Source organism: Kryptolebias marmoratus, linkage group LG13, assembly GCF_001649575.2.
Source record: "Kryptolebias marmoratus isolate JLee-2015 linkage group LG13, ASM164957v2, whole genome shotgun sequence".
In the NCBI taxonomy this organism is placed as follows: Eukaryota; Metazoa; Chordata; class Actinopteri; order Cyprinodontiformes; family Rivulidae; genus Kryptolebias; species Kryptolebias marmoratus.
In genome coordinates this window covers 5,498,999-5,524,640 of record NC_051442.1, presented here as the reverse complement: position 1 = coordinate 5,524,640, position 25,642 = coordinate 5,498,999, and the positions used below count along the sequence as shown (strand labels likewise).

General features: G+C 43.7%; 2 protein-coding genes across 2 annotated transcripts in view; both read left to right on the top strand.

Moving 5' to 3' along the window:
• The window catches only part of tbl2 (transducin beta like 2), a 6,328-nt gene extending 1,983 nt beyond the window's left edge, over positions 1 to 4,345 (top strand). Inside the window, exons 2-7 of the mRNA XM_017419839.3 lie at positions 878 to 999; positions 1,193 to 1,377; positions 2,128 to 2,279; positions 2,460 to 2,586; positions 3,286 to 3,438; positions 3,759 to 4,345. Of these exons, the coding sequence (XP_017275328.1) occupies positions 878 to 999; positions 1,193 to 1,377; positions 2,128 to 2,279; positions 2,460 to 2,586; positions 3,286 to 3,438; positions 3,759 to 4,218 (1,199 nt within the window). The 3' untranslated portion in view covers positions 4,219 to 4,345. The remainder of the gene's footprint in view (positions 1 to 877; positions 1,000 to 1,192; positions 1,378 to 2,127; positions 2,280 to 2,459; positions 2,587 to 3,285; positions 3,439 to 3,758) is intronic.
• Positions 4,346 to 5,262: 917 nt separating this feature from the next.
• mybbp1a (MYB binding protein (P160) 1a) lies at positions 5,263 to 25,527 on the top strand. The gene is given in 27 exon segments (XM_025006744.2): positions 5,263 to 5,530; positions 6,203 to 6,298; positions 7,150 to 7,233; positions 7,332 to 7,406; positions 7,614 to 7,721; positions 7,801 to 7,991; positions 8,571 to 8,738; positions 9,268 to 9,385; positions 10,476 to 10,771; positions 10,843 to 10,953; positions 11,034 to 11,159; positions 11,308 to 11,508; positions 11,581 to 11,689; positions 13,085 to 13,181; positions 13,416 to 13,573; positions 14,150 to 14,278; positions 14,365 to 14,528; positions 15,082 to 15,241; positions 15,348 to 15,505; positions 16,079 to 16,213; positions 16,344 to 16,416; positions 18,559 to 18,690; positions 18,761 to 18,829; positions 20,279 to 20,392; positions 23,814 to 23,915; positions 24,009 to 24,133; positions 25,090 to 25,527. Coding segments are annotated over 27 exon segments (3,807 nt in total). The 5' UTR covers positions 5,263 to 5,353; the 3' UTR covers positions 25,421 to 25,527.
• The last annotated feature ends 115 nt before the right edge of the window (positions 25,528 to 25,642 follow it).

The following is a 25,642-nucleotide window of genomic DNA, read 5'->3' as shown; positions in this document are numbered from 1 at the left end:
ATTTTCTGTTCAAATTGCCAACCAGCCACAGTGGCGTGTGTGTTGATCAAATTCACCCGCCACTTCAAATATTTACCCGCATTTGGCCGGTGGCGGGGGCTAATTTCCACCCCTGGTTGCAGCTGGGGTTGCTTTTAAAGTACTTTTCTAAAAGTAGTAGTAGTTGTCTCCTGAGTCAGAAGTACTCTGGGGGTTTTAACCCAGCATCTTTTAGTGTGTTCCAATGTAGGATTACTTCAGTGTTTCTTATTTTACTAATAGTTACTTTCAGATACCTGTAGCTGTCCATAATGTCCAATTATCTGTATAACCTCCAATCCTCATGAGGACATTTTGCATCATCATAATCATTTCTTCTCTTCAACGTAGACCTGTTGTCTTTAGACAGAAACAAATTATTATTATTTGAAACTTGAACAAGAACAATGTTAGTTTTTTTATGTTTATGTATGTATAATTCTAATTCAAACACGAAGAATCAGAAAAACCGAGCTGTGTTTTGGTTCTCATGTTAAGTTTAGCAGCTAAAACCTTTTAAAGACTAATAAAACTTGTTTTAAAGTGTCCGTCTTCATCGTCGCAGCTTCTCTCAGTCATTGGATATTAAACAGATCATCGTCTGAAAGAGTTTTGTTTAACAGAATTTGATGTATTCTCCCCAAAAATGTAATCAAGAGGTTGCCTTTTGGTTTTGGTTTTTGTCGTCTACTGCATCTTGCCATCAGTGAGTAGAAAAATATGAAAATATGTGAGTAAGTACTCACTCTTCCCCTTTAATTCAGAAGTTTTACGAGGTCTGATGTCCTCCTCGAAGCGAGTTCTGTTTGTGCCATAGCTGAAGTTGGTTTTAATGGTGGTGGAAATCTTCTTCTTCCAGCTGAATCCAGCTCGGCGAAGGGATCCACGTCCAGGAAACAGAAGCAGGAGAAGCAGCGGAGCCGCAAGGATAAACCCGTCCAGCACAGCTTCAGCCACCCTCTGCTGGCGGCCTCGCTGAAGGTAAAACGGGGAAACGAGCTTTTCTCGGTTCAAACTGAAAAGTTTCGCCTTTTTAAACTGTCTGTTCCTGTATTAAAAACAAATAATAAATCATTTTAACGTGTTTTAGAAGGACGGGTGTAATTAGAGCCAGCGGGCTTTAATTAAAACCCTTCTGGGTTTTTTGCTGACGCGTGTGTTCGCGCTCCTTCAGGGCCACAGCGGGAACGTGACGTGTCTGGACTTCAGCAGTAACGGGAAGTACCTGGCGTCCTGCGCCGACGACCGCACCGTTCGGATCTGGAGCACCAAGGACTTCCTGGAGCGGGAGCACAAGTGTCTGAGAGCCAACGTGGAGCTGGATCACGCCACGCTGGTCCGCTTCAGCCCAGACTCCAGGTCTCTCTCTGTTTCACTAAACTTTATTTACACTCAGATGTCAGACGACGCCGGTCTGTCCCTGAATGAACCCTTAAAGCCTTAAAGCTGGTCCCACTAAAAGGAAAAGACAAGAAAAAATGTTAAAACGCCACCTTTAATTGAACCAATAATCAGTTTGTTTTTTTTACTTAAGTAATAATCAGCTCTCCTGTTTTTCGCAGCAGTGACTTCTGAGACGAAGTTTGTTTTTAAAGAGAGAAAACCTGAACTAAGACTTTATAAATAACAGAACGGTATCATATCAGACACCTCCAAAGATTCATCTTTTCAGAAAATGGGTGGAAACACATCTCTTTAAAGAAGAAAACAGTATTATGTGACCAAAGTTTGTTTATGGTCTGATAATTAACTAAATAATGGAAGGTTTTTATCTTTTTGTAAAGAAAAAGCTGTTCTTATCCAAACCAGCTTAGTAATTACAAGGAATAAAGCTCCTTCATAGCATCCTGCTTATTATTAATGGAGTTACAAACTTTTTTTAAATACATTTTATTGGATATTCATCCATAAATCCTCAGCTGGGTGTAAGGGCCGACCTGAACACAGAACAGGAAACACGAACAATAAGAAAATAAAGCAGGTTGTTGCTCATCTGCAACGATTTGTCAGATTTAACTTGTTCCTGCTGGAGTAAATGTTCGGATTTTGGGTTTAATTTAAACCCGTCGCCGCTGCCGCCGCCTCTGACTCGTTGCGTCTCACCTGCAGGGCGTTTATCACCTGGCTGGCCAACGGAGACACGATACGCATCTTCAAGATGATGAAGAAGGACGACGGCACTTTCAGTTTCAAGGCTGCCCCCGAGGACTTCCCACCAAAACACAAGGCCCCGATAATCAACATCGGCATCGCAGAGACCGGTACGGGTCTTACTTACGTTTTTACGTTTGCTTTTATCGGTTCTGATGTTGCCCAAATTAAAAATTTACTGTCCGTCTATCTATTTAAACCTATAACTCAGATGAACTTGACTGTAAGTCTGTGAGACTCGAGGTGCAAAGATCCACACAGATCTGTACTGATTTGGTTTTTCTCCGCAGGGAAGTTCATAATGAGCGCGTCTGCAGACACCACCATCCTGATCTGGGACCTGAAAGGAGAGCTGCTGGCCTCCATCAACACCAACCAGATGACCAATTCTTACGCTGCCGTCTCCCCATGTGGCAGGTCAGACTTCAGCCCTGAAAGATCTGTCAGGCGGATAAATGAGGTTTAAGGTTGTGTCATTTTATCAAACATTCGGTGAACAGTTGCTCCACTTTTTATTTCTTTTCTTAGCTCAGATATTTAAATTAAAGACAAGTTTTATCTGCTCCCTCTGTGTTCTGGGGGAGTTCAGTTTAGCTTTTATTGTAAGGACTGGAAGAACAAATTAACTTCAGCAGTTTTACTTTCCTCTGAGCTCAAAGTGTTTTTCTCTGCTGTGTTTTTTTTTTCTTTTCTTGAGACGATGGTACAGTTCCTGTAAATCATGTTTTGCACGTGTTCACGCCACAAGTAGCTGCTGTTTCAGTAAATTGGGAATAATTGTCATTTAGTTAAAGATTTGGTAACTTTAAAGGGTTCTAGCTGATAAAATTAGTTTGGATGAAGCGTTCGGACTCAGCATATATGTAGACTTCATTGCACAGATTAAAACTAAGATAATTCTTAGTTTAATTTGAAAAATCTTGTCTTTTTTTTCAGTTTTTAATAACTGTAGGAACCTTCTGGAGCCAGAGCTCATTTCTGAGCTCAAAGCTAAACCCCTAACATCTCAGACTTTAAACTTTAGAACCGGTTACGTCCCACAGATCCTCTCACAGGTCGCCTCGCTGTTATATTTCCAGTGTTTTCACCGTAGCTGTGTTGTCTGTCTGCGTTCAGGTTCGTGGCATCCTGCGGCTTCACTCCGGACGTGAAAGTCTGGGAGGTCTGCTTCGGAAAAGGAGGAGAATTCAGAGAAGTTGCTCGAGCGTTCGACCTGAAGGGCCACTCTGCGGGAGTTCACGCTTTCGCCTTTTCCAACGACTCTCACAAGTAAGAAAAGCTTGGAGCCGCTGGGGGAGACCCACAGAGATTTGGTTTCTGAAGAGATTAAGACTCTGCAGCTTGTGTTAAAGCTTGTGTGGCTGTGTTTGAAAATCCACCTGGTAGCTCTTTTAGTCCTCGAATATTTGCAGTTTTGCTTAAAGTCACACAAAGAGTCGGTTAGTTCTGTTGGAACCTGAAGGTGAAGAGACGACTCCGTCACATAAAGCTCTTTCTAAACCAGAACTTGTCTTTTTTTTCCCCCCAAATAAACAAAATAAACTCATTTTCAGTGTAACTGATTCATGTTTTTCCTTCCTCCTGATCAGAATGGTGACCGTCTCTAAAGATGGAACGTGGAAGCTGTGGAACACCAACGTGGAGTACAAAAAGCAGCAGGACCCTTACCTCCTGAAGACGGTCCCCTGCTCGTCCTCCGAAGGCAGCCGGGTGGCTTTGTCCCCCGACGCTCGCGTCGTGGCCATCAGCGACGGCTGCAACATGGCGCTGTACGACGCCGCCGGCGGGATGCTGGAGGAGGAGCTGCTCGGCGTCCACGGCGAAGACATCACCGACCTTAGGTTCGACGTCAACAGCCGCTTTTTGGCGTGCAGCGGCGACAAGGCGATCCGAGTGTTCCACAACGCGCCGGGCTACCGGGCCGCCATCAGAGACATGCAGGACATGCTGAAAAAGGCCCAGAACAAAGCCATGAAGCAGAGACTGCAGCAGCAGATCGAAGACGCCCAGAGTGCCCTGGACACTGTGCTCGCCGCTCCCAGCGAGTGAAAAGACGCACGAAGCGTCACAACGTTTGTCAACACCTGCGCTCCTTTTTATGCACAACGATCTGTCCAGAAAATCATGGATTTGCATGAAGTTTTAATAAAGAATATCTTTTTATGGAAAAATCAAATGAATTGTGTCTAAAAGTGTTTAATACTTGTTCAAATTTATCTTGAGGAGCATCAGACAAATGGATGAATTGTCTGTTATGGGAAAAACAAAAAGGTGGCAGAGAGCTCCTTTCTTTGCATCCTAATGTTGAACTGATTTCAAATTTAAATAATTTTATTTGAAAGTATCTACAACAGGATTTGTCTTTATGTACTGAGACCCAGAACATCATCTGGAGTTTCTCTGAGTCTCTAAGTTTTTATAAATGATTAACTTTAAAACCTCTTAAAATTCAGAAAGCCTTTCTTAACTGCCTCTGTTAAGCTGAAGTATGCACAATTAAGTTTTGTGCAAGATAAGTTTTTAGTTTTAGATGGGAAGTTTAGTCTTGTACAAGTAAAATGATTTCCTGTAAATCTGTTTTACTGAACTGAACGTCTTTAGATTAGAGGCAGAGGTTTAGTTCAGTGATTTGTTTAATCCTGTATGTTAGGATCCAATAATAATGGTATTTACTCAGAGTAGAAAGCTTTTGTTTAGTTAAATTATGTTTTAATCACTGAAAAAAAATGTAAATTTTAGAAATGTATTAGTGCCATAGAAGAGGTCATGAGCCCAAAACAAATACCTTATTATAAATAATAATATTTTGCCTAATGCAGACCCAGTTTTTTTTACATACAAAAGTATTTAGACAAAACAAAAAAGCATTATTGCAAGAACAACATATATAAAGCAATACAAGAATATTAGCGCGGTATTATGTTTGTTACTTCTGTCTAAATAAAGTTTTGAAATAAAAAATAGGGTGTCCCTCATGTTTACGCCGGCGCACGTACCGGCGCGCTGAACAGGCGGGGTGTTCGCCGCACGTCATTACTTGAAGCCGCATCAAATGCCGGCACACAAATAAGGAGCAGATCCTGTACGAGCTGACCCGGAAGTAGATAACATTCACCGAAACACGTTTTCCTGCTGTAGCAGCAGCATGTTGGCGATCTAAGGAGGTTCTGAGAGCAGACGAACGATGTCCGTAGAGATGGTGGAGCTCTCGGTGAAGCCTGCGGAGCCTCTCCGGCCCGCCGGGATCCTCCAACAGAACCGCGTCTTCCTCGACTTCTTCTGGGACTTAGCCAAACCGGACCAGGAGGTCCGGCTGAAGGCGGTGGAGAACCTGATCCAGTACCTGAAGACCGAAAACAAGGTGAGACAACCTGGTTCCTTTGGACCCAGCATGGTCCTCTAAATAAACTGTCTGTAGTAGTTAGTAGTAGACAGAAGTAGTTACTCAGAAAAATACTACTTTCTGCTTTTAATACTCCAATTTCTCATTTAAATTTGACACATTTTATAATAAAACGCACTTACCATTTTCACTTTGATGTATGTGAACTTATAGTTAAAAGGTTAAAGGTCAAAGTTAATTTATATGCAGCAAAGGGATGTAGCTGAACATAAAACCAATAAGATGTAAAACTAAATATAAGAGAGCGACAATAAATCACAACATTATAGTATATAATCAGTAAAGAATACATATATATGAAGTAAAAGTACACTTCAGTTAGCATTTACTGTCATTAAATCATTCTGAAATAAAATATTTTATTTGTTCAGCAGGTGTTTGGTTTTTAAAATTCACTTTTTTTATTTTAAAGCTGCAAGGTGACAGTGAGGTAAAATGTACAAAGTTCTTGTTTAGGTTTAATAGATAAGTTTGAACCAAGTAGTACCCGTATCTGAACTTTTAGGTACTTGAATTTATACGTGGAAAAAGAGACAAAAACGGCCCCACATGGAGTACGGCAAGTGAAGAGGTCCAGATGCAGCGAAGCTGGGTCGGTCCTGAGGTTCTGCCTTGTTTTCTGTGCTGCAGGCTGACGAGCTGGAGTACGCCTTCAAGAGGCTGGTGGACGGACTGGCTCACACCCGGGAGACTGCGAGACCCGGATTCAGCCTGGCCCTGGGACAGGTGAGCGGACCGCCGGCCCGTCCCTCGGTTCGCTTCAGGTGGACACGCGCGTCTGTCGGTTTGGGGTTTTTATTTCCAGGATTTTAACTCTGTCTGCGTTCGTAATCAAAACAGAGTTCGTAAAACTGACCTGCAGACGAATTAAACACAGATTGTTTTCTAAAAAGCACCAATAAGCTCATTTGAAAACAGTAAATTACTAAGAATTGGGTTTGTCTTTGTGATATTTGTTTAATTTAAAGAATCAAAGCACAAAAGAGAAGTTACTGAGTTTGTAAAAATCTACTGCATGTGACTCAAGGCACTGATTATAGATTATAATTTGGTTTATTTGTCAACAACAGTCTTTTTCCCACAGCAGCCGAATCACTTTGTTCCCGGTTCGCTTCATCTTTTATCTCCACATCCTTTTTCTTGTTTCTTCTCCACCTGATTTGTTCATTTTCATCAGTTTCTTTTTGGCAGGTTTGTCCTTTTTTAAACCAAAATCAATAAAGATCCAGCAGACACAGATTAAATGTATCCGAACATCATTTCACCATTTCCTGTAACTCCTCTGTGCAATTTGGACCAATTTAATGTGTTTTGTAGTTTTTAAATCCACAAAGAGTCAATAGTTGGAACATAAAGCAGAAAATGTAAATTTCTTTTCTTCAAAAGACTCTTTAAAAGCATGTCAGATATTATTTAACTCTATAAATCTAGCTAAATGTTATTCAATGGTATTACTTCTGATTTAAACTGACTGAATGATTCTTCTTTGTCAGGTGGTGTTAAGGGTTTAACTAAAGTAGTCATTTTTTTTCAGTTAACTGAGCCAAGTTGTAAATGTTGGACCTTTTCTCTCTCAGGTCCTGAGTGCTTTTAAAGACGTCTCCCTGCAGAGTATACTCGACAGAATCAAAGTCAAACACAACCTGCAGGCTGTGAAAAAGGTGAGTTTTCGTCTTCTGGACTCTTTTTGGGACCAAAAGAAGAAAAACTGCTTCACAAAATGTGTTTGAACGTCAAAACCTGGTCTTTTTTTCTTCAGAAACTTGCCAGAAACGCGATGTTTGGAAACTTGTTCGGCGTCCTCGCCATTCAACAGTCGGGACGCCTCAGTAAAGTAAGTTCAACGTCTCCGAGAACCAGAAACGAACACGAAGTTTGTGGTTCTTACCTCAAGAGAAAGCTTAAATAAAAACACAGATAATAAAAGTGACCCTCGCCGCTGTGAAGACGACTCAGACGCCGCAGAGATCCAAAGGTTTCAGTGTGAGAGCTGCAGGGTGACCGGGTGACGATCTCTCAGCGCCGTCTCGTGTCCCTGCAGGAGCCACAGGTGGTGCTGGGATGCGTGCAGCTCCTCCAGAGTCTGAACCAACACAAACAACACCTGAAGGACCTTCCCAACAAGACCATGATGGACATCCTCACCGAGGTGACGGCCGCAGCCGAGTCACAGCTTTAAATCTCCGCCGATGTAAGCCGTAAACACGCTGACTCGTTGCCTCCTTCAGATCCCAGAGGAGGTGTTTGAGGAGGTCCTGCTGGGCTCCCTGCAGGCGGACCTGCAGGCGGCCTTCAGCGCTCCGGAGCAGCTGCAGCTGCTGCTGGTGGCGCTGCGGCGCTTCCCGCAAACCCTCAAACCCAAGAAGCTGAAGAAGCTGCTGGGCTCCTCCACCATCATCAATGCCGACAACATCCCCAAGTAAGAGCGCCGCCCTCGGCCCCGATTGTTACCGTTTCTTATCCCCCCGTCCCTGGACACTGATTGGCTGCTGAGTCGGCATCACACGTCTGTTTTCCTGATTTTGTGTTGTTCTGTCAAACTGCTTTTGCATACTTTGTGTTTTTTTAGCCATTTATCTATCAAAACATTCAGCTCATTCAGGAGATGGTTGCTGTGACTTTTGGTTTTTGTAATTTTTATACTTTTCTATATATTTAACTTTATTTGCAAATATTTTCCCCATAGAAATACACCAAGATCTCCAATTCCTTCAAAAACATTCTCTGAAATCTGCTTCTCAAACGTGCTTTGTGTTTGTCTTCTTGTGCTGCCTTTAGCTAGCCTTTTGCTACCTTTAGTGTCCATCTCCTCCTTATTGCTTTTAGCTTTTGGCTTGTCTTTTGCTCATTTTAGCGTTAACGAGTCCTTTAGCTCCCGGCATCCTTTTCTGCGACGCCTCTGCCGGTCGGCGTTCAGCAGCTGCTTCAGTGTTTTTGTGTCTTTGCCTCTGAAATGATGTCGAGTCTACGTCTGTGTGAAAACTCCGCTGTCCGTCAGATTAGTCGAGGTGCTGAAGATGGCGGCGCGCTCCGTGAAGAAGGAGCTGACCCTGCCAGGTGTGGCTCTGGACCTCCTGAAGCTGTCCCTGAAGGAGGACAGCTTCCAGCTCTTCTGGAGCAAAGCCATCACGGAGGGCATGTTCCAGGAGCCGTCAGGACCGACTCAGTGAGTGTTTACATGCAGGGCGGGGAGGGAGCAGATGGGAATCCAGATCGTAGAAGCAGGTCGTCTTCAGAGGGAGAACGTCAGAAAGTCTCTGCTTCGATTCAGCAGCAGAAAGGAAACGATGGTTCAGCTGCTGAAAAGAGGCATTTAGTCCAAAAACTAACCAGCTACAAGTTAAGTTTTTTGTTTTTTTTTGCAATCATGTGGGTAATTATGTGTCTTTTATAACACCTTTCAAAAGTAATCATTTTATATATGTCTACAAATGATTAAGATTTAGATCAACATTAGCAAAAACAAGAAGAGTTACGACTCAGACGTTTTGCTGTATTGGCAGAAGGATGTTAGAGACAAAGAGGAGACATATGGATGCAGTCAGAGAGGACATGGAGGTGGGTGGAGTGAGGACAGAGGACGCAGAGGACAGAGTTAGACGGAGGAATCCCCTGAAAAGGGGACAGCTGAAAGAAAAAGTCGAGTTTATGGTGGTTGTTTCCCTGCCAGCTGATTGGATCCCGTCTCCCCGCAGCTACCTGGGCTTCCGCCTGCTGGGCAGCGCTCTGCCTCTGCTGTCCTCATCGCAGCTGAAGGAGGTTTTATCTGGAGAGGTGATGCTGCGTTACGGAGAACACGTGGTTTCAGCTCAGGTCGGTGAAACGGTGAACTGGTTGGTGACATAAACTGGAAAACTGTCCTCTTTACCCATGTGGTGTAATGACTTTTTATACTTTGTTTTAGCCACTGGTTTCTCATTGACTTTTGATTTTTGTAACTTTTATTCTTTTCTATATACTTATTTTATTTACAAATATTTTCCCTATAGAAATGCATCGAACTCTGCTTCAAGTTGTCGTTTTTAGCTACCATTTTAGTCCAGTTAGCTTCTAGCTAGCTTTTTTACTTAAGGTTTTATAGCCTTTTGCTGCTTTTGTTCTTTGGCTGTTGTTCTGCTACATTTAGCTAGCCTTTTGGTACTTCTTGCATTTATCTAGCATTTTGCTAATTTTTGCTTCTTTTAACTTTTAGCAAGTTCTAAGCTACATTTAGCTTTTAGCTAGCTTTTTGCTATTTTTAAGGTTTTAGCTAGCCTTTTGCTACTTTTATCCTTTAGCCACCATTCTGCTACTGTTAGCTTCAAGCTGTTGTTTTGCTCCTTTTAGCTTTTAGTAAGTGCTTGGCTACATTTAGCTTTTAGCTAGCTTTTAGCTATTTTTAAGGTTTTAGCTGGTCTTTTGCTACTTTTATCCTTTAGCCACCATTCTGCTACTTTTAGCTTCAAGCTGTTTTTTTGCTCCTTTTAGCTTTTAGCAAGTTCTAGGCTACATTTAGCTTTTAGCTCAGTTTTTGCTTTTTTAAGGTTTTAGCTAGCCTTTTGCTACTCTTATCAATTAGCCACCATTCTGCTACTGTTAGCTTCAAGCTGTTTTTTTGCTCCTTTTAGCTTTTAGCAAGTTCTAGGCTACATTTAGCTTTTAGCTCGGTTTTTGCTTTTTGTAAGGTTTTAGCTAGCCTTTTGCTACTCTTATCAATTAGCCACCATTCTGCTACTGTTAGCTTTAAGCTGTTGTTTTGCTCCTTTTAGCTTTTCCAGCTCAGGTCTTTAGAAAACCTTCCTCAACATCGACGCTTCTCTCTTGCAGAAAATAAATTTCTCAGTTTTGTTTTTTTTTGTATTTTATCCCGTCCTCGTGAACCCGACAGCGATCCCTCTCACCAACGTCTCTCCTCCTCCCTCAGAAACCGGATCGTTTCAAGATGGCGCCCGAGATGGACGCCTACGTGTGGGACTTCCTGCAGGCCTGCGGGGACTCGGACAGACAGCTGGCGGTCATGGTGGGCTTCTCCTCGCTGACCCACCACGGTTACCCAGTGGTGCCGTCGGTGTGGAGGGTGGTGCAGCACCTGCGGCCTGCGGCGCTGCAGAGCTACGTGGCGTGGCTCAAAACCACGTTCCTGCAGCCTCAGGTGGACGAGCTGCTGGACTTCACGTCCCGCAAGCAGAAGGACAAGCAGCAGCAGCAGCAGCAGCAGCAGTGAGTTTCCACGTTTGCGATGCTGACGGGATCCAAATATTAGATGACTAAACCTCTGCTTCCTTCCTCAGGAGGGAGTGCCCAGTTTTCCGCCTGAGGAAGTGGATTGTCGCTCGCCTCTCCTCCATCATCGACAACCACCAGGTGAAGAAGCAGGAGGAGCTCACCATGGATGTGGCCAGGTGAGGCCGGCTTCTCGGTGGCAAAACGACGTCTTTTCTAAAAGCCGAGGAGGAAACTCACTCTGTTTTTCTTTTTCCAGGTTCGTCTTTTTCCACGCTTTCTTCAGCACCAAGAAGGCCTCATCAGACATCGCAGAGACAAACGTAAAGCTGTCCGTCCCACTGGACGATAAGACAAGAGGAGTGCTCGTCAATTCCTTCTTCGGGTGAGATTAAATCTCCATTTTCCCCCTTTTTTTTTGATGAAAGCCAGAGATTTACTGAACTGCAGCTTGATTCAAACCCTGTTTTTTTTTAAATATTCTGTCCAAGTGTCTCATGCCCTCTGCTGTCTCCTGCCTGTCCTCCGTCCAGGCTCCTCATGTCCCTGCACCACATGCCTCTCGACGAGGACGGCGGCGCCGCAGCCAATCAGAAGCGAGTCCTGGGCGTAACGGCCGACGGCACCATGTGGATTCACCACCTGGTCCAGTACGCGCAGCTCCTGCTGAACCACCCAAAACACGTCCAGAGCGTCCATCCGCTGAGCGCCGAGCAAAGACAGGCCTGGGACGGGTAGGACGGAGCGCAAGTCTTTAACGCTTTAACAAAAAAGTGGGAAAACCTTTTCACTGTTTTTCTTTCCAGCATGCTGGAGTCGGTGGCAAAACTGAAGAAAGAAGCAAAGAAAAGCGCGACGGCAGAGAGCGCCGCGTTCCAGCAGCTCTTCCTGTTGGTCGGGATGCACCTCTTCAAGGTAACAACAGACGCAGAGAAACTCGTTGGTACCCTGAAAAAAAGACTGTTAGTCTTAGCATTGTTGTACTTAATTACTATTAGAGATTCCTTCAAGCTTTTCATCTGACATTCAGCTCATCTAAAGGGATCTGGGTAGTTAAATATGGCCGCTCACCTCACTGAAAACAAAGATCTCAGACAGAAGATTATAGATCTTCTTGTTAAAGATAAACACTACAGGACCATCTCCAAGCTGCTTCGTGTTCCTCTGACCTCAGCTGGTAATATTATTGAATAAAGGTCTTGTTCACAAATGAGGGGAAAAATGGAGCGGGAGATCGACAGGCGGATTGGTGCAGCGTCTGCAGTGAAGCAGGCGCTGTACCGATCTGTCGTGGTGAAGAGAGAGCCGAGCCAAAAAGCGAAGCTCTCGATTTACCGGTCGATCTATGTTCCTACCCTCATCTATGGTCACGAGCTTTGGGTAGTGACCAAAAGAACGAGATCGCGAATACAAGCGGCTGAAATGAGTTTCCTCCGCAGGGTGTCTGGGCTCTCCCTTAGAGATCGGGTGAGAAGCTCGGTCATCCGGGAGGGACTCAGAGTAGAGCCGCTGCTCCTCCACGTCGAGAGGAGCCAGTTGAGGTGGCTCGGGCATCTGGTGAGGATGCCTCCTGGACGCCTCCCTGGTGACGTCCCNACCGGGAGGAGGCCCAGAGGAAGACCCAGGACACGCTGGAGGGACTGGGAACGCCTTGGGATTCCCCCGGAGGAGCTGGATCGAGTGGCTGGGGAGAGGGAAGTCTGGGTCTCCCTGCTTAGGCTGCTGCCCCCCGACCCGACCCCGGATAAGAGGAAGAAGATGGATGGATGGAGTATAAAGTTCGTGGGACTGAAGCCGACCTCCCAGGACGCGGACGCAAGAGGAAATGCGACCCCAGGTTGATCAGACGGGAGAAAAAGAGCCGAGGAAACCATCCAATCTGATCCTGGTTGTTTCATCCGTCACGTTTTGAATCATAAAGAGATCCACTCTTCACCAAACAGGAATTTACTGAAATGCTGGGACTGATGAGACCGAACTGGAGCTTTCTAGCTTTGCGCATATCAGTTGTGTTTTTAGGATTCTTGTGGACAGGTGCCAACAATTTTACCTGTGTTTCCAGTCAAAATCTAACAAACTCATCATGCATCATGTTGGGTTTTTGCTGAACATCAAGTCTTCTTTGGAGTTAAATAAAGATTATTTTTATTTTTATCGTGGGGGTTCAGTAAGATTCACCGTGACAAACCAAGCCAGACTGAATTCGTGTTTTAATTCATTTTAAAGCATCCATCGGTTGCTCCTGGTGACATGGTGATAATGTTGTACGTCCAGACTGAAACTGAATGCCATGTTTTCCGTCCACTGAAGGCTCCAGATGAGCTGCTGGACATCATGAAGGACCTGCAGAGCTGCATGGACAAGGCACAGGAGAAAACCGCCAAGAAGAAGAAGAAGAAGAAACAAGGTGATTCAAACATTACAGACATTTTGGTGGCAAAATTGGCTCAAAAATCATCAGAAAAATCTGAAAATTTAAGTCTTTATGGAACCCTGTAAATGTAAACACATAAAATATTTTATCATAAAGCAACAATCAGGTTAGGACAATAAAATGTGGCTGTAAACCTTTAAAAAAAAAAAAAAGAAATAAATGTTATTTTAGTTTGTGATGTTTCGGTCCGTGAACGTGTCGCCGCAGCCACCGAGGAGGAGGAGCCGGAGTGGGTGGAGGTGATGGTGGACATCCTGTTGTCCCTGCTGTCCCAACAGAGCCGACACATCAGGCAGGTCTGCAGGACTGTCTTCTCCTCCGTCTGTCCCCACGTCACCGCCGCAGCCCTCGCTGCCATCTTGAACGTAAGTCACAGAAACGGGTGGAGAGTCCCAGATGTAGGCATTTCATTTGGATTGTGATCTTTATTTTAAGTTTTTCTTCCACAATATGTTGATTTTTATCTGATAGGCTGATTTGTTGTCAATAAATTTGACCATTTTTGTTAATTTCTTGACAGAAACTAGCATCAGGAGGGCAAGAATTGTTGTAAATAAATAAATATTTTGTATGATGTAGTTTTATTCTTAAGGGTTACGTCTTGTTCTTTTTCTCCACATATTAAGCTAAATATTCTGACAGAGATGCAGTTTTTAGCTGTGAACTAGAAAAAAGTCAAACTTCACTCGACTATTTTCACAAATAAATTGATACACGTGATTCATGAAGAAGGATCATTTCGATTAATTTATTCGTTTATTTTTAGGCAACATTCTTCTTTGGACAAAAAATCATTTTTTTAAGAACTTTAGTTGGTTGCAGTCTACGTTTTTACCACTAGAGGGCACCAAATTCTTATTTTTTAGTTAAAACAACAGCCCCTGATTGGTTTAGTTTACAGTAACTCTGTGGATGTTTGCGATGTTCTGGGCTCTCTGCAGGTCTTAGACCCTGACGAGGAGGACGAAGAGGACGGGGCTGTCGTCGTCACGGACGACGCGGACAAAACGGCCAAAAAGGAACAGAAAGATGACGATGATGAAGACGAAGAACACGACGAGGAGATGGAGGTCACTAACCGCTTCATGTTGCCTCTGAAGCTTCTTCTTCGTGTCTAGTTTAGAGCAAACATCCGACGCTGACTTTCTTTTGTCAGGAGGACGGGTTGGACGAAGACGACGATGAGGATGAAGCGATGGAGGAGGACGATGATAAAGAGGAAGAGGAGGAGGGAGAAGTGGACCAGAACTTCCGTTTGGAGCTGATGAAGGTCCTCCAGAAGCAGAATGCTCTGGTGGGTGTTCAGTTCAGCACCTCCTGGTCAGCTGAGCTTTAGGAACGCTTTTATCGCCTTCTACTATAAAAGGCAGTAATGTTATCACCTGTAGATATGTGTGTGTGTGTTAGTCTGTCTGTTAGCAAAATATCTCATGAACTACTGGACTGATTTTAATGAAACTCTCAGACAGTGATCACTGGATGTACGTCTGCAACTGATCAACTTTTAGTGTCATCACAATTCAAGATGGCCGCCACAGATAATCGACCTTAGCAAACACAAAAATGGCTATAAGTCAGTCATTTTTACAGATATTTAGCTAAAATGTGGTGTGGTAGTAGCTGAGAGTCACTTCCAGCAGATACTCTTCACTCTAACAGATGGTGTAAAATCTTTGTTTAAAACTTTGACATGGAAGGCAGCGGGTGATATGCATTCCTTAAAGGAATGCTGCTTTTTTCACTTTAGTTGTTTCTAAACTTTTCAGCGTTTAAACCGTCAGTTAACAGGGGTCAGATAAACCGTCCAGTGTAGCAAAGAAATCAAAATGTGTCTTTTTTTTTTTTTTTTTTTTGTCAATTATCGGACAACGAGGGATAAGGAATGACCAGATCAACCCATAGCATGCATTGTTTGGAGGTATTAAAGTCTGTCGGCGCTGTTCTCAGAGCAGAAGAAGAAGATCCAGGCCAAGAAGGACGAGAAGACGAAACTGCAGAAGGAGCGGATGCTGGTCCGAGACTTCAGGATCAAGGTAACGCCGTCCCCCCCGTCCCCCCCATCCCCCCATCCCCGAGCTGCTGATCCAGACGTCCGTCCCAGCAGTCCTAACCCCACGCTCCCCGGCTCGTCCGCTGCAGGTGTTGGACCTGATTGAAGTGTTCGTGGCGCGGCAGGCTGGCAGTCCTCTGATCCTCGGTTTGGTGGAGCCTCTGCTGAACATCATCGACAGAGGAATGAGCTCCGGCAGCGAGCAGCAGGAGCAGGACTTCCTCCGGAGGGCCGCAGATATCTTCAGGTTTGTCTTCAGCCACACGCTGATGGTGTGAGTTTGTCTGTTTGCCTGTTAGCAAAATATCTGACGAAGCACTGGACCTGTTTTAATGAAGCGCAGAAAGAAATCATCGGATGTCTTTGGATTTGTCCGCTGGGTTCCTTCAATTACTGCTGGGCTTTTAATTTTATTTATTTTGTTTTGCACATTTTTTTCTTTAAAACCTGTGGTCTTTAAAGAAAAAAATGTTTGAGCCTGATGTCTTCAGAGGAAGGTTTACTGAGTCACTCTAGTCTGTTTTTTGTTCAAATGTACAAATTACACAGCGTGAGCACAGAAAATCATAGGATCATAAAAGTTAGTTATTTGAATAAAAGATGAACAGTTTTTTGTGTGTTTTAAGCCTCAGATGCTGAAGAATTGAGCTTCTGATAAAAAGTAACATTTTAAAGTAGCTCAGAAGCCATTTTAGTTTTTAAATCTTCTGTTTTCTGAGATGATCCCTCTTCTCCGTGACCTTAGTGTCTGTGTCAGTGTTGATTTGTTTAAAGATGCTCAGATGTTTAGATTTGACCTTTTTGTTTTTCCCGTTTCTAGGAACCAGCTGTGCAGATCCAAAGTTTACTGCAGGACTGCTGCCGACCGGCAGGGGGAGCTGCACGACCTGCTGGAGAAACTGATGAGCAAAGCCCAGAAGCTGAGCGACTCCTCCGTCTGTCTTTACTACTTCAGGTGCGTTTGGGGGTTTTTGATGCTGAAATCTTCTCACACGCTCGGCTCACGAGGTCGTCGAGTCAAACAGGAAGTAGGATTCCCGCGCTTGTTTGCCTGAATTCGTTGCTGACGTAGTTCTGTCCTCCAGCGCGTCTCTTTACGTGGTGAAAGTGCTGCGAGGAGCTCCGCCCGCCGAGACCGACGTGGCCCCGACAGCTGACGTATGTTCACACACACACACACACACCCTGTTCACAGCTGGGCGGCTGGGCTCGGATCAGTGGAATCAGATGAGTCGCGCTGCGGCTTATCGAGCTTTGAGATCGTGTCCAGAGCCGCAGCCGACCCGCTCCAGGTCAGGGATTGCCCCGGATAACTCCGCCTCCTTTAGGCCTGTTTGTCTTTGTACAAGAACTTCTTGTAATTTCTTTTTGCCTCGACCGTGCAACGTTACCCCACGACCGTTTGTCTGAAATCAGGCATGTTTGCTTCTAGATGCGTCACGAGTTTGAAGCAAACTTCTCAAAACTGGGTTGGAGCGAGAAAACTGGGCTGCAAAGTGTTAAAACTGTGATAAAAGGACCGTTTTTTTAAGAAAGAAGACAAATAAACCCTGTGTCCTTATATATGGGAAATAAAGACAGAGATGTTATGGACTTTTTTATCGTAGGGTGAATTTAATTTCATGTTTTATGTTTGCAAGTTTTGGTCATGTTTTCTCTCCAGGAGCAGAAATCAGCTGATTTTTACCCCATGTTTTTATCTTTTCTAAATAACATAAAGAAAAGCACCAGAAACATTGAGCAGCAGACTTAATGTTTGGCTCAGCTGGTCTTTAGTTCCTCCTCTTTAATGTAATTTATCGAACAGTTTTTGTGGAACCATAGACTCTTCAGAGCCGGTTCTGTCTGTCTTTAGTGATCTGATTGTATTCAGATCAGGCCTGAACGAGTTAAATGAGCCTCCTAAAGAAGCAACTGGACCCATTTTGTCTTTTTATGTTTGATAGTTTGACCCTAAATATACGACACAAGCAGCAGTTACTGCCTTGTCGTCTCGATGGGAAACTAAAAAAATCTAGTTAAAGATAATTAAACGGCCATTCTTGGGATTATTCTGAAGGTAGAGCTGTTTTTGTTCATTTTGTTGGATTTTTTTTTTTTTCAGCTAAAACAGTTTATCTAGAATCTTTTTGTTTTTCAGGTAGAATGTCTGTTCTGTCGGGATTTTATCACGTAACATAAAAACCTTGGAGTTTCAGGGCCTAAAATCTTCAGTTTTTGTTCTGACAGACTGAGGTAATTAGGAGGCAACTCTAGAAATGGCTCTGAATCGTGTTAATGTCAGAATAATATAGTTTAGATTTCTTTCACTGAACAAATTTCCCGCCAGGTGTGATCGCTGCCAGTCAGAGCTGACTTAGTCGAATCACCCGAGACGGATGTTTAACGCCAGGTCTGAACGGCCTCTTAAAGGCTGAATACAAGTAATCTAATTACATCTGTTGATACGAGCTTCTCGGCTAAAACCGAATTGTAAGAAATGCTCGACCTTTAATTTTTCTCGATTAATAACAGAGGAAATGGACTAAATGTCGGAGTTTATTATCTGCAGCCGTGTCGCAAACAGCTGAGGGAGGAAGCCGCTGTTGATGTTTTCAGAAAGTTTACCGAAGTGTTTGAAAGAGGCGACATCTATCTGGAAATAAAACGACGTATTTCCTCAAACGCTTGGAGCTAATTAGCGTGCCGTCAGCCCACGCTGACGGGTTTTCTCCTTCAGTCTTTTGAACAGCCATGAGTGGAAGTTCTTTTGTTGTGTTGGGAACATTTTGAGATGTTTTTCCACATAATTTCCATAATTTACGGACATGAAAAGAAGGTTTGTTTATTGTTGTCCTCTAAATGTCGAGTGGCTGCTGTGGGATTTCTTGTTTTTGGGGGATATTTTAGCTTTTTTTCTTTATCAGATTAGCTGTAGTTCATTATTATAGTTCCCAAACCTGCAGCCGAAGCCTGTTATTTTGTAAAATGTAAAAACCGTTAAAATAAAGTCCTGACAGGTAAAAAATGGGAAAGAAATGTCTGGAAATCCCAAAGCAGGAGCTCCTCTTCCAAGATGCTTTGTGCAAAAATAGGAAAAACAAATTTGATGGTTTTTTTCCCCCCATTTTGTCATTTTATTCATTAACCTTTTTAGTTTTTGCCATTTTAAAAGTGGAAGCCTCTTGGATTCAGATGCGTTTATTGTCTCTATGAGCCAGCAGGAAGAATTTTGGGATTTTTTTATTTATTACATTTGTACGTTTCCTGCCTCTGTCAGTCTGAACTCGTATGTCCTGTCTGACCTTTTGCCCGCTGCAGCTGAGCTTCATGGGGAACGTGGACGTGGATCGGGTCTCCGGCCTCTTCAGGGACGCTCTGACGTCCTTCCTGAGTCGGCGGAAGAGCCCCCTGACCACCCAGATGTTCACCGACCTGTTCGGCAGATTCCCCGTGAGTCCGGGCCGCGTGCGTTATCGACTCGCCTCGGAGCAGCGGCTGACGCTTTGTGGTTTCTGTCCAGGTTTTCTGTGTCAACCTGCTGGATACAGCTGTGCAGCACATCACATCTGGAGTCCGAGAACATCAGCAGGTAAAAAGGAAATAAAAGTAAACTGAGTTAAATTAATGACAACCAGCAGCTCGGTGCGTTCTGTTGTATTGGATTCGACGTTAAAGCTCCTGAGTTATTGTGCCACACGGCGTTTTCCTTTTCACTGATAATGATTTTCTGTATTTATTGTATCGTCAACAAATCACGCAGAAATCTGCTGCGGCTCTCTGACTTCGTTCCCCCGTTAAAAACAGCTTACACCTGTCTTCTAAATATGAACAGATCTTTGTCATTTCTTCTTAACAGCTGTAATTTTTAGCGGCGTGTGTTCACGCCATCGTCAGTCTTCAGTTTCTGTTCATCAGACACGGATGAATGCCGAGTCTTCAGCTTTTAACCCCGAACTGAAATCTTTGAACAAGGAAATGTTTTTAACGATGTATTATTTCTGCATGTGTTGTGCTATTTTAGCCTTTTATTTACCATAACTTTCAGCTCATTCAGGAGAGTCCTCAGATTTTTGGGTTTACCTTTTATATTTAACTCATATTTTCCTCTCAGAAATAAACCGAAATCTCTTCAGTTTCCTCAGAAAGATTCTTCTCTTTGAAATTTGCTACTTTTAACTAGACTTTGTCCCTTTGAGCTAACATTTTGCCAGTTTTAGTTAGCATTTTGCTTCTTTTAACTTTAGCTACCATTCTGCTACATTCAGCTAACCATTTGGCGCTTTTAGCTGCTGTTCTGCTTCTTTTAGCTATTAGCTACTTGTTCACTACTTTTAGCTTTAAGCTACTATTCTGTAACTTTTTGCTTTTAGCCTGCTTTTTGATACCCTGAGCTATTTTGTGCTAACATTTTGCTGCTTTCAGCTAAAGTTTTTCTACTTTTAGCTAGCCTTTTGCTACTCTTAACTTCTAGCTAGCTGTTTGCTACTTTTAGTTTTTAGTGAGCCGTTAATACTTTAGCTTTTGTTAGCAATTTACTACTTCTAGCTAGCCATTTGCTACTTTTAACTAGCATTTGCCACTTTGAGCTAACCCTTTTGTGCTTTTAGCTAGTGTTTTACTACTGGCCCAGCTGGCCTTTCGCTAATTTTACTTCTAGCTAGCTGTTTGCTACTTTTAACTAGACTTTGTCACTTTGAGCTAACATTTTGCCAGTTTTAGTTAGCATTTTGCTGCTTTTAGTTTTTACCTAGACTTCTTCTAGTCTTTAGCTAGCGTTTGTCTACTTTTCCGTAGCGTTTTACAACTTTGGGTTTTAGTTAGCATTTTGCTTCTTTCAGCTTATAGCTATTGTTTGGCTTCTTTTAGCTTTAGCAGCTCAGTTTCAGCTGTTTCAGCTCTCATTGTTCTTCTGATGTTCATTTCATTGCAGTGAAATCAGTTGTACTGTATGTTGGACTTTAGCTGTACTTAAAGAAAGTTTAAACTGCTTTTGTTTACATGTTTATTCTTTGGTTTGTTTATTGTTTTGTGTGTTTAGGGTCAAGCGTGTGTGCTGGTGTTGCGGGCGATGCAGAGCAGAGACGTCCAGCAGCTCCTGAGAGGCAAAAAGTGGACAAACCTCTGTGAGAAGGTGTCGGAACATCTAGCTGCGGTGAGTTGGAACAGGTTTTAAGAACGTTTAGATCTGAGGAATCTCCTACAGGAACCAGAGTTTCAGGTGGATTTCTTTTCTTCCAATCCTGACATCCTGTGACTACCCTGAGACTACCTTGAGACTACCCTGTGTCTACCCTGTGTCTACCCTGTGTCTACCCTGTGTCTACCCTGTGACTACCCTGTGACTACCCTGTGACTACCCTGTGACCTTGTGACTACCCTGAGACTACCCTGTGACTACTCTGAACTTTTGGGACAACCTGGGCCACACTCGTCCCGTTAGCTCACCCTACCCAGCTCCCATGAGGAAAAATCAGAAATAAGTATAAATTTTCCACACGCACATCTAAACTCTCTGTATTTTAATCGCTCACCTGAACAGCTGTAGAGGTAAAAAGCAGTGGCAGAATTTGTCTGCCCTGCTTTGAACGCTCTGTCCCTCTTTCAGCCGAGATGAACAGCCGCGGTGAGAATTATTGACAATGCTGTGAGCTCTGACTGCTCAAACAGTGTCCTCCGGAATGAGACGAGGAAACGGTGAAATCAGACCCACACATGAAGCTCAGACTGTTTGATGGCGATCACGATCTTAGATGCAGATAACGCACATTTCCTCTTTCAGTCGGTGTGATTAATCTACAGCAGCTTAAAGTCACAAATAAAAAAAACACCAAATCCACCTAGAAGATGGTGACAATTGCAGGTTTTGAGTTTCTTCCTGGTTTTATTTTTAAGGTGCTTCCAGATCAGCATCTAGTTCTAACACTTCAGCACAGCAGTGTTGGAGGTGAGAGACGAGCCTAATCCGCCCGGCGCCTTCGGCTGTGGTGGAAACGCATCAAAAACCACGGCTGAAATCAGTTTAAAGGTTCCTCACAATAAGTTCCTGGGGATAAAAGTTCAGAGCCTCCTTTACATCCCTGAGGTCCATTTAGTTCTCTTAGCAGCTTCGTCCGCCGCTTCCCAACACGAGACCCTGACCGAACTGTTCCTCGCAGCGGTTTGCTCCAGGTGTCGTGTGATTGGTCAGAAGTTGTTTATGAGGAAAAGCCGGGGAGCTTTAACGGAGCCATTTTGCTTCTGCTGCTCTGCTGAGAAGCAGCCGACACAGGCGGCTTGGTGAGGGAAGCAAAGATCTGTACAAGGACAGGAGAGCCGAGACGCCGGCGGGAAGGAACCCGTTTTAACGCCGCAGGAGGAGGGAGGAGCTTGGGGCGAAAAGGTGTGGGCGAACACGAACATCTCGCAACCACGTGACTACGAAACGACTTCTTATGGAGCATTCTGGAGCCTTATATCTGAAGCTTTTTACCAAATCGGGGCCAAAACTGAACAACACCTGTATGAATTCACTTGAGATCAGCCTAAACAACTTATCTGTCGACTTTACGAGCTGACAGCTCGATGTCTCAAAGGGACCATTAAACGTTTAACTCAAGTGTGAAGGACATCTTAATTACTAACTTCTTTTTTGTGCCCCTCTGCCTGTTCTGGATGCACAGATCTGACTTTCCCTCGGCTTCCCGGTCCCAGACTCAAAAGGCCCATCCAGTTCTGCTTCCCTCAGATTAAATTCAGCCAAACTCTCCTTGTGGAACTGATTGAAAGTCATTTCGTGGGCGCGCAGGAGGCCGTGGCTGCACGTCGTGTCCCTGCTTTGAGCGGAGACGTTCGGAGACGTGCGCGCTGTAGGCCCGTGTGCACTTTAATTACATTAATCTGGAGAGTTTATGAGATTGTGTGGCGCCGTGATAAATGATAATTAGAGGCGCTGCTCCTCTCGCTGTCCTCCTCGCGTCCTCCAGAGAGCAAAGGGTGAAGACATGGGTAATTACATGCTTCTGTGAATCCTCCCCGAATGGCTCCACCTCTCGTGTCTTTTCCCCCCGAAATAAGATCAGAAATTCAAGACAACGGAACCCTTTAAACGTCTCCCTCGATTTCGTAGATTTTCCTGCCAATTGGTGATTAAATTAAATCAGTTTTGAGGCACAAGACAGTGTTTAAAATTATCTTTCGGGCAAAAACTGGAAGGTTAAACCTTTGCTGCTGCTTTTAATATTAATGAAGATTTAACTTTTAATGTATTTGGACATAAGCGTTCACAAAAAGAAGCCGCTGTGGGAATCTTTAGGCTCCTTTGATTTGATTACAGTTCAATAAGACGACCATTTGTGCATTTTAATTATCTTGAAACTTGAATGATTGTGGCTTATTTTACACTAAGAAACACCGGTTTATAAATTTCCATGTCTAATAAAGAGTGCACAATAACATATGTAAAAAAAAAAACTATTAACCCCAGGCTGCTGTCCATCAATTAGCACAGATGCTACGTTAACATGGAAACTGCCATAGACAAGCTAACGCGATTAGCATCGTGTTTATCTCTGGAAATTTGTACACAAATCAAACATTTCAAAGTCGTTACTATAAAGGCAGCCATGTTCTGATAACTTCACATTTATTTAAACACATGTTCTTCAAGGTTCAGCGAAGAAAAGTTGGGAAAAACTTTACAGAAACACGTTTGTTGTCCGATTCAGAATCTTCCATGTCCACAATGCGATGCGTCTAAAAAAATCAATTTTACCTGCCATGTAAACAGACGGACAGTTACTCCAAAAATCACATTACAAATGCCAGAATGTTCAGATTCCAGCTGCACGAATAAGATCGGCTTATCATTGGGACTGGATGGTGAGGATGAGAAACGCAGATAAGATTAAACTGGGCCGGGTTATTAAACGGGTTACGGCAGGAATAAGGCAGCAGTTTGAACGAAAACTGTTCGCTCAGAACGAGTCGGAGAAAATCGAATTATCGGCAGAATCTCAAGTTCACGTAGCTGCCACCATGTTTCTTTTATTTTACGTTAATTTCTTTTAAATGAAAATGTTTGGTGTGAAGAGCGACCGCGTTTAAAGGCTTTCAGTTAAAAAGTGTCTGTAAAGAAATAAATGCTTTTTGCCCTAAAATATCTCATTCTGAGTGGATGTACGTCTACAACTGGTTGACTGTTGGAGTCAACCAGATTCAAGATGGCTGCCACAGCCATGTGACATATTTTAAAAAAAAAACACACAAAAATGGCTGTAACTCAGTCAGTTTTACAGATATTGAGGTAAAATTCAATGTGGTAGTAGCTGAGAGTCATCTGAGCGAGACGTTGTTTTAAAGTTTCGAACTCCATCATCCCTCGGCGTAAAACGAGTTTAAAACTCGGAGGGCGATAGAAACGCTAGGCCTTTAACTCTTTTGATATCGATCTGTTGTCTTGTTTGTCGTCACCGTCACTCACAGATTTCCCAGATAACTTTTGGTTTCCAGATGATTTACGGTTTCATTGCGTCTGTTAAATCAGTGTCTCTGTGGCGTAACCTGTCCCCTGTCCCCTGTCCTCTGTCCTCTCTCAGAGTCTCGGGCAGCTCACTCAGGCAGAGAGCAAAGTGGCCAAAGAGAAGCTGGTGAAAACGCTGGAGCTCTGTCACTTCCTGGTTAAACACGTTCGCCAGCAGGTGGGTTGGGCTCGCGGCGCCGGGACGAACGCCACCGGCGGGGGGAAAAGACCGACGTCGCGGACTCAGCTTGTGTCTCTGCTGTCTGTGTAGAAACTGTCTGTGGACCTGGAGCCCGTCCAGAACGTCCTGCAGTCCTTGACCAGCACTGTGGAGTTCAGGAAGACGGGGAAACTGGAGGACACCTACTGGGCCGTGATGAAACACTTCGGAGTGATGTAAGTTTTAGAGACGCCTCGGATGAAAAGAAATGATTCCTGTCTGTCTTTTTGTTTTTAATTTATGCTCTATTCTTGATTTAAAAGCTTCCCACATATATGAAATTGGCTTTTAGTATTTTTAAGTCTAGTTAAATACGGGAAAGGCCCAGATTCATCAAAATATTGCGCTTCTTTTGTCAGATTTTGTGCATCCGTCTAACTCACACAGAGAGCGACACAGCGTCTCTCTGCATTTAGAGGAAAACCTTCCCATTTTTATGGAAATAACTACTAAGATAAACAAACTAAACATCAGTTCCTCAAAGCCTGGAATGCCTGGTTAGCGTCAGATATTTACCCTGTGAGAGGCGGTGGTATTTTATGTCTCTGGAAAAGAAAATAAGGTTTAAAGTAAATGATTTCATGATGAGAAGTGACAAAGTTATGGCTGTTTTGGTCGAACTGCGTGAATGATGTCATATATATGTTATATCGGAAGATCTTGTGAAATGTTAACCCCTTAAGGTTTGTGTTGAGGATGAGTCTCAGCTACTACCACACCAAGTCTTAGCTCAATATTTGTAAAACTGCCTGAATCATGACCACTTTTCGGTTGGCTATGGTAAGCTCTGGCAGCCATCTTAAGTTGGATTGACTCCAAAAGTTCATCAGTTGTAGAGGTTCATCCAGTGATTACCTTCTGGGAGTTTTACTGAAATCCATCCAGTGCTTCTTGAGATATTTAGCTAACAGAAAGGGCAAATCAAGGCACGCAAAAACATTATCGCCCTTTCACGATATGTGTAAAACTCAGTCGTTGCTGTTTTATATTCAGAATAAAACCATTTTGATTATAGACCACTTTGAGAGCTCCGGATGTAAATAAACAGATCTGAAAGTTATTATTTTGTTGGATAATTGTTGTTTCAGGTCTGTTTCCATTTTCTGATTTTTCTGCGTCCTCATGTTGCCAGGAAGCCCAAAGCTGAAAAGACGAAGCCCGACAAGGAGACCGAGACCGAGCCGGAGACCGAGCCGGCGCCCAAGAAGAAGAGAGGTTTTCTGCCAGAGACAAAGAAGCGCAGCAAACGCAACAAACCTGCCCAGGAGCCAAGCTCCAAAACCGAGCCGGGCCAGGAGACGGGACACGCCAAGAAGAAATGGGACAAGAAGACGAAACCGAAACGACCGGCCGCCGGAGAGGCCGCTTCGCAGCCCGGCCCGGCCAAGAAGAACAGAACCCAGAGCGACAGCAAGCCAGGAAACAAGAAGAAGAAGAAGAAGAGGAGAGCAGAGCAAATCTAAAGTGGATTATTTAAACGGACTCAAACTTCCTTTTAAATAGCTTCTTATTGTCTGTTTATTTTTTTTTAAATCTGAGAAACGCCATTAAAAATGTGAAAATTTGGAAACGGAGATTATTTTTCTGAAGTAAAGTAAATCCATCCATTCGGCTCAGGTTTGGAGCCGCTCTTTGAGCTTTTGTTGGACGAGGAAAATGCTGCTCGCGGAGGAGCATTACATCAT